Source organism: Rattus rattus, chromosome 1 (genome assembly GCF_011064425.1).
Source record: "Rattus rattus isolate New Zealand chromosome 1, Rrattus_CSIRO_v1, whole genome shotgun sequence".
Lineage (NCBI taxonomy): Eukaryota > Metazoa > Chordata > Mammalia > Rodentia > Muridae > Rattus > Rattus rattus.
In genome coordinates this window covers 67,223,094-67,235,597 of record NC_046154.1, presented here as the reverse complement: position 1 = coordinate 67,235,597, position 12,504 = coordinate 67,223,094, and the positions used below count along the sequence as shown (strand labels likewise).

General features: G+C 38.3%; 1 protein-coding gene across 1 annotated transcript in view; it reads left to right on the top strand.

Annotated features, from left to right (window-relative positions):
- The window catches only part of Dennd4c (DENN domain containing 4C), a 93,387-nt gene that overhangs the window by 25,698 nt on the left and 55,185 nt on the right, over window positions 1-12,504 (top strand). Inside the window, 5 exon segments of the mRNA XM_032902220.1 lie at window positions 1,377-1,615; window positions 3,771-3,837; window positions 4,859-4,917; window positions 6,515-6,659; window positions 10,444-10,619. Coding sequence (XP_032758111.1) covers window positions 1,377-1,615; window positions 3,771-3,837; window positions 4,859-4,917; window positions 6,515-6,659; window positions 10,444-10,619 — 686 coding nt within the window.

Sequence of the window (12,504 nt, the reverse complement as noted above, 5' to 3'; positions counted from 1 at the left end):
ACTTTGAAAACATACAAAGAAAAATAAGCAAGACACAAAGAGCATAAACACTGCTTGTAACTATAGTAGGTACCATTAGAATAGGAAGTTTTATTGAGACAGAAGAATAGAAACTATTAACAATTTGGATTAGGAGTGGGAGAACAGGGAAGTTATTGTTTGAAGGGTACAGAGCTTCTTTTTAGTGGTCAAAAAGATTTTGAAAGTGGATAACAGTGATGGTTACCCACGATTGTGAAGATTAATGCCACTGAGCTGTATTCGTAAGAGTGGTTAATTGTTCAGAGGTGAGCGACACCTGCCTTTAACCCCCAACACTCAGGTGACAGAAATGGGTGAATCTATGAGTTCCAGACCAGCCAAGGTTATGTATCTTAAGAGAAAAAAGGAAAATTAATGTTGGCAGAAGAGATGGCTCAGTGCTTAATGTCTTGTCATGCAGGTATGAGGGCCCACATTTGAATCCATAGAGCCCACCTACAGTCAGATATGGTAGTAACCTCAGTGTTCCAGTGGCTAGATGGGAAGCAGGAACAGGAGAATCCCAGAAGCATGTTAGTTGTTAGGCCTCTTAGCTGGGCATATATAATGCAAACAACAGAGACCCTGTGTCATGGTGGAAAGGGAGGGTTGATATAGATACCATGGCACATGCTTCACATGTAGGTACATTTAAAAACTGACAAATGTGACCAGTTGTGTGTTTCTGTATATTCAGTGTTCTAAGAAATGGCATACAAGCAAGTACAAGTTGAGTAAGGTCCTTAGAGTATTCTCTCTAGGTGTTGGGTAAAAATACAAAGTGGTTAAAGGTGAGAACAAGTCAAAACAAGGTTGTCTTTTTAAAAAATGCATGTGTTAGTGTAGGAATACATGTGTTGTATATGCCTGTAGTGGTCAGAGGGCAGGTTTTAGGAGTCCGTTCCCTCCTATTGTGGAATCTGGCAGTTTGGATTCAGGGTTCAGGCTTACAATGTAAATGTGCCTGCTAAGCCGCTCACCTGCACAAAAGGCTGCCCTTTCCTCCTCTTCTGTTTTACTTCCCTGTTCTGGCTCTGCTCTCTTCTGTTCTCCCCCTCTTTCTTTCTTTTGTAGATAAAATATTTAAAATATTTAATCATACTGTGGGAACATCTAGATGGGTTTGCATCAAAATCTGGTCGAGATATTTCACTTTATTTGTTTGGTATATAGTCCGATAAAATATTTGTTTAAAAAAGAGCATTGGGCATGAATATCTACTGGCCGAGTGGTTGCCTAAGATGTTTGGGGCTTTGGATTTAATTTCAGCATGAAATATAAAAAGTGAAAAATGTAGAGAAAAAGTTGAATTTTCAAAAACAATTTCAAGTCTTACAACAGTTCTTTGACTGTAGGTGTATGGAGCTGCCATCCAGTTTTATGAGCCTTACTCTCGGGAACTTCTCACAGAGAAACAGCTGTCACAGCTGGGCCTGCTGACCCCCGTGGAGAGAAAAGTGGTCTCTAAGCCCATCAATTCAAACAAGTGCATTTGTTTGCTTTCACACTGGCCTTTTTTTGAAGCTTTTAAGAAATTTCTTATGTTTATCTACAAAGTCTCTGTGTCTGGACCACATCCTCTTCCCATTGAAAAGTATGTATATGAGGAGGCGTCATGACTATGGAAATCAGATGCGTAATGCTCATTTCATTGTTTATATAACTTAGCAGCAGAGTTGAAAGGAAAGGAGAGTTATAGCTTTTTCCCTTCTCCACCTGAATCGTTTAAATTAGGAACTTGCCTTATGACTGTTCTAAGAGTTGTGGTGAGGAATTAACTGGCACAGATGTGTGTTTTCTTCCTATTCATTCTTCAGAAATCAAGACAACGAGTGTACACTTGGGCTTTGTGTGAGTGGTCAAAACAAGACCTAGGTATAATGAATGCTCACCTCTAGACTAATGGGGAAATTAGAAAGGTACATTATCTGATTTCAAATACATGGTTTTAGCATGAAGCAGAATGCTCCATAATTCTCTTTGACATGGAAATGGTTTATAAGGAAGGAAAACAGATGTGGAACTGTGAGGACTGTGGATTTTTTTTTTTTTTTTTTTTTTTTTTTTTTTGGGGGGGTTGTTTTCAGATAGGGTTCTCCTTGTAGCCCAGACTGGCTGCAAACTCCTGAGCCTCTTAGTTTCTGAGTTCAGGGACTTTATGGGTGTGCATAGATCATTTATTTTTTGAGGTCAGAGAGATGGTTCAGCAGGTAAGAGGATATGCTCTTGCAGAAGACTTGGGTTGAATTTCCAGCACCCTCATGTCAGCCCACAAGTTAACCATAACTTAGTTCTAGAATATCTAATATACTCTTCTGACCTCCACATGTTGTGCATGTACAGACATGTATGAACAAAACATTCAGACACATAAAATTAGTGAATGAAATAAATGAGTAAATAAAAACTTACGGTATATATGCATTTATCTATGAGCACACATGTATATATACCACCAAGGCACATAAATAGAGGCCAGAAAATAACTGAGTGTCTGTTCTCTCCTTCCACCACGTGGGCTCTGGGAGAATCAAACTCAGGTTGTCAGGCTTGGTAGCAGACACTTTTTACCCACTGAGCCATCTTTCTGGCCCATGGTTTTTGTTGATTGTTGTATCTAATAAAGATTTTAGTAACCAAGAAAGGTCAAGAACTTTGTGTAAACTCATCACAAAATCAAAATTTAGTATAAAAATAGGATTTCTACTTTTTTCCCAGAATGCAAATTAGTGGTTTATGGTTTTACATTTAATTTTCAGTTGTCAGATTAATTACATTGAGGTGAAATTTAACGTTGGTGGTAAGTAAACAACTTGTGGACAGTTGAGAGTCTGTGGTTTCTACAGTAGATACAGAGATCAGTGATGTGATCATTGTTCTCTTAAGGTAAATTCTACATTTTGTCTCTCCCCAGAGCCAGACCTCTGGAGAAATTTGAAAAACATTGTTTTTAAGTAGAGAAATAGCATTTAGGTGTTCAAAGTTCAAGTAGTAAATCTAGGATTAAATTTCTTATCTATATTTCCTTATATTAGCATTGATAAGCAGGGCTATAAAAATAACTCTTGTTTGTTTTTATTTTTCAAAACAGGGTTTCTCTGTGTGGCCCTGACTGCCCTGGAATTCACTCTGTAGGCGAGGCTATTCTCGATCTCAGAGATCTACCTGCCTCTGCCTTCTGAGTGCTGGGATTAAAGGCATGTACTTCCACTGCCTGGCAAAATTAGCTTTTTCAAAGAAGATTATTTTTACTTGTGTATGTTCATGTTCATATATATATGTATACCACAAGTCTATGATGCCTATGGAGGCCAGAAGAGGGGCATGGACCCCTGGAGCTGGAGGTTGTTGTGAGCCACTGTGAGCTTAACTCAGGCTCACTGCAAGAGTGTAATTATTCTTGGCTGCCTCTGTATTCTATTGGAGCTACATTTATTGTTTTCCTGATGAAAATAATGTTTTTTTTTTTGTTTTATTAGACAAGTTCTCACTCTGTAGTACAGGCTGGCCTAGAACTCATTAGGAAACCCAGGCTAGTTTTCAACTTGTAGTAATCCTCCTGCCTCAACCTTTTAAGTACCAGAATTACAAGAATCTACCAGTATGCTTTGCAGGTGTTTGTTCTTTGGCTCAGTTTTAAATAAATAGTTTTTCTATTGGGATGATATATAGTGGAATGAAAGGCTTGCTGAGATCTGAGATACATTTAAGAAAAGTAACTATGGTATTCATTTTACGATCTTTTCTAGGCACATTTCACATTTTATGCAAAACATCCCTTTTCCTTCGCCACAAAGACCAAGAATCCTTGTACAGGTAATGAAAAGGAGTCTATTCATGTTAGTTTGTGCTAAGTTTTTTGAGTTTGAGATGAAGCAGTATGTGTGTTTGAAGTTCTGACTATTCGTTATTTAGTAGCTGTGTTAAGCATTCTTTCCTAGTCGGCTTTTAGACCCCAGGTGAATAGAACTGGAGTAAATATAGCTTGTGATTCATGGTATTGTTTTCATGGTCTATGTGTGCTTTTTACATAGCTAAATTTAATAATTAAATAGTTAAGCCCATAACATAAGATTATGTTATGGTCATGTCCTTAGTTTCTGAGTAACTGATAATATTTAGTGTTTCAATATTTAAATGCTAAGTATTTAAAATTTATTTGGGAGGAAGGAAATTGATACAGCTTTTTACAGTACTTTCAGACTAGACTAAAGAAGTTGCTTCTTTAGTGATAGGCCTAGGTAGGTGCACAACTTGTGACATTTACTATTTAGAATCAGTACAGACAAGATTCCATAGACTTACTGCATGGCTATACGAATGAGATCAGGTTGTTATGAAAGTTGCAAAATATTTAGCTTTCTGTTTATTTACTGTCTCTTCCTGAATCATAACAGTTTACAAACTGACACTGAGTAACATTATAGTCTAACGAAACAATCTATTTAATATTTCTTCTAAGATATTATCTATACTCTAGCAGAACTAAGTCAGACACTATTGGTCTTGAAGGTATTTCAGTTCAGCAAGTATTAATTTGTACTAGACAACTACTAAATGCTTAACTTTCTTGAATGAATAAATTTGAAGTTCTTATAAAAATTATTCCAAAATTTTAAATAACTGCATTTAACCTCCTAACTGGGTCAAACCTCAGTCATGAATATGAGAAGAGCTGATTAAAAACAAACCTCTGAGTATTCACACTTATCATTTACATCTCGGTGCTTGAAATTTTATACCTTTCTGTATATTAAGCAATTTTCTGTTTAGCCCTTGATCTAAATATTGAGAGTATAAAATTGCTTTGGCTAATTTATCTCTTTGTTTGTTTAAGCTATCAGTCCACGATGCCTTAATATTATCACAACCAGTTTCCACACCTTTGCCGTTAAGGTAATGATGGTTTGCTTGTTTGTTTGTCTGTGGCTAGAACCCAGGATGTTATATATGTTGGGCCTTATGATCCACACCCGCATCCCATTTTATAATATTTGAAATGCTATATTTATTTGCTTAGAACAAAATGCTTTAAAATATTTTACTGAGCTAAGCATGGCTGTACAAGCTTGTAATCCTAAAATCTTGGAAGACTCAGGCAGGAGAATTGCAAGTTTAAGGCCAGCATGGGCAACTTAATGAGACCCTGTCTTAAGTGAGAAATCAGAGTGCATGTCGTATAGAACCTCTGATAGAGCACTGGTTTAGCTTCGCACCCCGCCCGAGTACAGCCTCAAAAAGAAACAGGGTCAGAATACTTTTAGGGGCTTCTTTAAATTCAGAATTCTGTAGAGGCAGGATGACACTAGGTAAGGTAGGGTCTCACTTAGTATTGCCATCCTTGATACCTGGGTGGATGGTATGGCTAATTTAATATGGAGGCACTTTGAGACAATTGCAAGGCTGGGGAAGCGATTCTGTAGGTGAAACATTTGCCCTGCAAGTTTGAGAAACTGAATTTTGGTCTACAGAACCCATGTATGTAGAAAGCATGTTTGGGTCATACATGTCAGAAATCCCAACAGTGGGCAGACAGGAAACAAAGACAAATGAACTCTAGAAATCATGGGCCAGCCAGGAAGCCCACTTGGTTAAGTTCTAGGCCAGGGATAGACTCTTGTAAACAAAAGATGGCAGGTGCCAAAGACCAACACCTGAAGCTGTCTTCTGACCACCACATACATGTCCACATACTTGATGCACAGGCTTCTACAAAATCTGCAACCATAACTCTCTCCTTTTCATAGTCAGTCTGTAAGTAAATGTCCATGGTAAGCTGATGTTTACCCCCGACATACCCCTTTGCTGCTTTTCATCTGCATCACGGATCCCGCTACTCTCTGGACTATTTCCTTAGTAACCTCTTGATTGATCCTTTTACCCTTAGACCTTCAGTTCTTTACCTGCAGCCAGCGCATCCTCTTATGAGTATGAGTTTAACTGAGTCATTTCTCTTTACCATAATCTCTTGTTATTTTCACATGCTCCCTTGTTTTGAAATTCTTGGATTATGATATTAACTTTCTCCTACTTCAGAGTTTTTATATAATGCTGTCTCCCAGGCCCATTACACCCCTACCTCTGTTCCTTTAAATTCAGCTCAAATATTTGAGTTTCAGAAAATGTTTACTTTTTTATTTTTTATTGGTTATTTTGTTCTACATTTCAAATGTTATCCCTCTTCCTGGTTTCACCTCCAAAAACCCCCCATTCCACCCCTCCTCCCCCTGCCTCCATGAGGGTGGTCTTCCACCCACCCACCCACTCCAACCCCACTGCCCTATCATTCCCCTACACTGGGGCATCAAGCCTTCACAGAAAATCTTTCTTAATAATGCTCATTTGAATCATAACCATAAACTACCTCATTAAATTAGTTGTATTCTGCAAAGTTATGAATTGAAATTAACATTAGATTCTTAACCTGCTTAATAAGTAACTCTTGATATGTTTAGTAAAGTAGTACCCAGTCCTTTTTTTCTCTGTTCTCTAGTGGAGCCAACTTTAGTTCCTTGCTGATGAATCTGGGTCCTGAGAATTGTGCAACATTGCTGCTGCTGGTTTTACTTGAGAGTAAGATTCTGCTACATTCTCTTAGGCCAGCTGTACTGACTGGGGTAGCCGAAGCTGTTGTTGCTGTAAGTATGGTTTTTCTTTTAGAACAAAATTACTACTAGAGGATTTTATACTCTTCTTCAAAGAAGGCAACTTTGCAAATTCCAGCCCAGTCACATTAAAATGGATGTAATTTGAGCGTATGAAAGAAACAAAAGTTTGAGAAAAAAAAATGTCACTTTCTAATTTTTCATATTTTATTTAGTGTTCTTTTGAGAGTAAATTCTCATTACATAACAGTAAAACTTGTAAGTGGAGCCTGGCAGTCTCTCCCTGTAGTCTTATGTTGTCTGGGGTGACACAAACAAGGGTCTTGTCATCCTAATAGAGAATCCAGGAGAGACTAAAGTAATGAATCTCCCAAAGTCCAAATTGGAAACCAGTTTTATTGAGATCACTCACAAGAGTATAGATGAGCAATTTCACAGAGGAGCAGGGACAACCCTGATGTAGCTGAATCATGGAGCGGTTCACTGTAGCCTGCATGACCACTCATGGACGCTGGAACCCCTAACCCCCCTAGCCTAGCATCTCTATGGGAGGGACTTGAGGCATCTCAGTAGGTCAGAGTCTTCCAGATACTGAGCTGGTGCGATTATTTACTGTTCTTTGATCTAGGAGAGGGGCCTTATGAATCCCAGTTAAGTTTCCCAGACTTGTTAGTTTAATCTCCTGAGTCTCTGCTTTTTCAAGAAGGGAATTCTTCAATTGGAAGAAAGTTGCTATACAGTATCATAGCACTTGGGAGGCTGAACCAGAAATATGTGTGTGTGTGTGTGTCTGTGTGTATGTGTGTGTGTGTGTGTGTGTGTGTGTGTGTGTATCAAAATCTTGCCTCAAAAAATATAAAAAAGAAATAAACCAAAACACTAATGAAACTCTAGTTGATTTTATTTTAAGTTGTGCAAATTAATTACATGGTTAATTTCTAATTTTAACTTTTAACTATTGTCTCTTGCTATATATATGGCTTTATTGTGAATAGGATACTATAAAAATGATTCACTCCTGGGTAAATCACAGATGAAGTCAAATTGTATTTAAAACACTGTAATGCCTTTTTACCGCACTTAGAAATCAGATCACAGTGAGTTTTTTTTATTGCTGTATGTAGCTGTGTGCACATGCCTCTGCATTCATGAAATACTGGGCTTGCTCTGTGGGTGCTGGGATCTGAACCTCAACTCATATGATCCTGCAGCTGTCTGTCTGTCTGTCTGTCTGTCTGTTTACATGAGTGCAGGTGCCTGTGGAGACCAGAAGAGAGCATTGGATCTCCTGGAGATGGAGTTACAGGTGCTTGTGAGCTATTAGACGTAGGTTCCTGGAACTAAATTGAGGTCTTCAAGAGCAGAACTCACTCTTAAATGCCAGGCCATCTTTCCCATCCCTGGCTGTGCTTCGTTTTGTTTTTTAAAGGCAGGCTCACATCAGCTTGAGTTTACCTGGAACTTACTTACAGGTTGGCCGTGTGAACTTTCACAGTTCTCCTGCCTTGACTGGCTGACTGGGTTGTGACTAGAGGTGGAAGCTGCCATGCTTGCCACCCTGCTTCCTTGGTGTATTTCTGGAACATTTTTGTTCATGTTTCAGGCAGTTGTCTCTTTGTAGTAAGGCTCACTTCGCCTGTACTAGTGCAACCTGCTCTGAACTCTGTTCATAGGCTTTTTTCTCCACAGTATGATTTGCTTTCTGATAGAATATATACTTTTTATGTCTTTTGTTTATTGTGTACCTCTTCCTGTCAGACTAGGTGTCAACAGACCGGGCAGGTCAGGCCTGCCAGGAGAATATGACAATAGTTTTATTGGAACATAGACTACTTATTGACTTATTACTTGTTACTGTTTCCTTGTACAGTAGCGGAATTAAGTAATTGTTACAAAGGCTTTGAGACCTAAAATACTCTGCACTTTATAGGAAAAAAAAGACTAAAATTTTAGATTTCAAAGCTAGGAGGCATGGGTCTGTTTTATTGATACTGTAACCTCATGGTCTAAGAGTGCTTGGCACTTAACAAATGCTCGTGTATCTATTAGTACATAATTCTTGAATACAGAAATGCCAGTCTTGAATAATTATCTGTAATGCCTAGCAGAGGTGGTGCTATAGGTATTCCTTTGGGATTGGTGATGATGAATAAGAGTGAAAATTGAACCTGACTTTAGAGCAATAGGTCATCACTGATTACATTTGTAGCCAATTGTTATTGAGCATTCAGGTGCCAGAGCAGGCCATTGTCTGCATAATGAGTTTGAAGCCACCTATACTATGTAATGCTCTGTCTCATATAAAAGTATGTTTTTTGAATGAGGCTTTGTAGTCACTATAGTACATTTGGTTGGGAAGGTAACTTTATATGAACCAAACAATATTTTACTCTCTTTTTTTCTTCTTAGATTTGTTTTATGTGTCTATGCCTGTGTGTGTATGGGCTAGTGCCCATGGAGGCCAGAGCAGGGCATCAGATCTCCTAGAACTGAAGTTACAGAAGGTTGTGAGCCACTTCAGTGTGAATTCTAGGAATTGAACCCAGGGCCTCTGGAAGACTAGCCAGTGCTCTTAAACACTAAGCCATCTCTCCAGCCCCTTAGTATTATTTTTTTCAACCTATTAAAAACTGCTCTTAAAAATAGAAACAAAACAAAACAAAACAAACAAAACAAAAACCTAAGCACACATACATTAAGATGGCAATTTGTGAATTAAAAATTTCCATTAAATTTTTTTGTGTGTATAAGTTTGTGTGCGTGCGTGTGTGTGTGTGTGTGTGTGTGTGTGTGTGTGTGTGTGTGTGTGTGCGCGCGCGCGCGCGCGCGCACTACAGACAAACATCTGACATCATTCTTGTCCGGTGCATTCTACTTTTTTGGGAGACAGAGTCTCTCATTGACTATGTTGGATGGCTAGCAAGACACAGAGATCTGCCTGCATCTGCCTCCCCATTTTTGGGATTGTAAGAGCCCCTTATGCCTGGCTTTTTGTTTATTTATTTGAGATTCTCAGAGAATATTTAACATCAACTATATTTTGTAGAGGTCAAGCTTCACTGAAGTTGAATTATTTTAAATAAATTATTATTAAATGAAATTATTAATTAAATAATTTATTTGAAGTGTAGAAAATGTTTGTTGAGATCTTTAAGTGATTAAAGATTTTTTTTGGTTCTTTTTTTTCGGAGCTGGGGACCGAACCCAGGGCCTTGCGCTTCCTAGGCAAGCGCTTACCACTGAGCTAAATCCCCAACCCCGATTACATTTTTTTTAATTATTTTTATTGGTTTTTTTATTTATTTACATTTCCCAAGTGATTACATTTTAATTATTATATTTTATTTTTTAGTGTGGCGCTTGAGATAGAACCCCAGGTTCCTAAAACACGCTAAGCAAACACTATACCTAACCATAGTCCCACACTAGTTTGTTTCTCTCACTGCCGGTAGGCCCTCTGTGCACTTAGATTTTGGTCAGAGCTCATAAGTGGGTAAAATGCCCAAGTTTATAAAAATGTAGGTTTGTTTTATTATTTTGGGGGCAGTTTTATCTTTTTACTTTGATTCTCCATAAAGTATGCATGAGATTTGTGTAAAACAATTAAACTGCAAAGAGCTATTAGTGTGCCATGATCGTCAGTATTCTTGAACATTTTAACCCAATAATATGTGTAATCACTTAACTTTGGAATGAAACTTAAAGTTGAAAAAAATGTTTTTCATTGCTTTTCAATGGTTCCTTTCAGTAATAGTTAATTGTATAGTTGTCATTGTAAATTCAAATTTGGTTAATTTTTAAAAAACTTTTCCCCTAGATGATCTTTCCATTTCAGTGGCAGTGCCCATATATCCCCCTTTGTCCTCTTTCATTGGCTGGAGTGCTTAGTGCACCTTTACCATTTATAGTTGGAGTGGACTCAAGGTACTTTGATCTTCATGACCCACCACAAGATGTTGTTTGCATTGACTTGGATACGAACACGTTATATGTGTAAGTGATTCATCTTCTATTATCTCCCATGTGTACTTTCCACCATATATAATTAAAGTTATTTAGAAGCATTTAAGAATAAGTTGAATTGCCAGGAAATGTGTAGATAAAGAAATTGGAGGTGCTACTGGTAGTAGTGGTACATGCCTTTAATCCTGGCACTAGGGAGGCAGAAGCAGGTTAATCTCTGTGTTCAAGGCTAGCCTGATCTACAGAGCAAGGTTCCAGGATAGCCAGGCTTGCTCAGAGAAACTCTATCTTAAAAATCCATAAAAGGGGTGGGGTGAGGGTATAGCTCAGTTGGTGGAGGGGTTGCTTAGCATTCCTGAAGCCTGGGTTCCAGGTCCAGTGCTGTAGTGGTATTTGCACTTAGGTCACAGAGGTAGCAGCATCAGAAATTCATGGACCTTCTACAGAGGAATTTTGGAGTCAGCCTATACTACATGAGGCCCTCTTTATCCAGGCCCATGGTCACTGCAGGACAATTGTTTGGGCAGATACCTGTATGTGACTGACAGAATATCTGTATGAAAGGCAGAAAGTATTGCTTAGAAGATAATACTGAAGCTAGTGTGGTAGCTTGTGTTTATAAACCCAGTACTTGGAAAGCTAAAGAAGGTCATCTTGAATTAGAGATCATTGTGGGGCCACATAGTGAGATCCAGGTCAGCTTTAGCTGCAGAGTGAGATATTGCCTCAAACAACCCCACAAAAAATTTAAAGTTAAAACAATACTGAAGTAGATACACTATATTTTGAAACTGTATCCCTACCGTAGCTCATTATTACGTATATCTAGATTTATAGATAACTTGGAATATTGAGTCACTTCATGAATTCAGTTAGCTCCACCTCACCTCCCCATCTTCCTCCCTCATTTCTTACATTTCTTTCCATCCTCTCCTGGGAATTGAGCCCAGGGTCAGCTTTGAGTTAGGTCTGATCGCTACCATTCAGCCTCATAGCCATCTCTGAAATTTTTGTTTGTTTGCGAAAGTCTCATATATCCCAGACTGGTCCTGAGTTAGAGCTAGCTGTGGTAGCCAGGATGATCTTGAATTGATCTTCCTGCCTTTCCAAAGTTCCAGCGTTACAGGTATGTGTCATACACCAAGTCTAACATCCTTTCTTTTATGGCAGTAAAAACAAGTGTTTTATAGTTGATGGCTCTCCTTGGATTAGACAGACTGTGGCATGTGGATATATGTCAGTTCCTAGTCATTTGGTACATTATCATTGCCATTTTTTAAAAAAGATTTCTTTATTATGTATACAGTGTTCTGCCTGCATGTATGCCAGCAGGCCAGTAGAAAACAGCAGATCTCATTACAGATGGTTTTGAGCTACCATATGGTTGCTGGGAATTGAACTCAGGACCTCTGGAAGAGCAGTCAGTGTTCTTAACTGCTGAGCCATCTCTCCAGCCCATCATTTTGTAGAGAAGAAATTTGAGTAACAGACTTTCAAAGTGATTAATTTTCAAGGTCAGATAGATAGTAAATGTTAGAGCCAGATTCCAAACTGATGATGATTCATATAAGGATGACAGTGTTCATTTGGGGATTTAAAGGGCAGCACTAAAATAGATACTGTGTAATTACATCAAGTGAGAGTACATGATCAGAGTTAAATGTTACATGCCATCAATTTTAAATACATGAAAGTTTCATAGTTGATTTGACATCTTATTTACTTAATTATAAGAAAAATCTTTCTATGTGTCCTTGGCTGGTCTGGAACTTGTTAGAGTTCAGGATGTCCTTAAACTTGGGGTGATCTTCCTGTCTTTGCTTCCTAAGTCATAGATACGGACCATCATGCTCAAGTCAAGTGTGAGTCTAACAGTACCTGGAACATGGCAGTGGTTACAGCCCTTTTAGTCAGT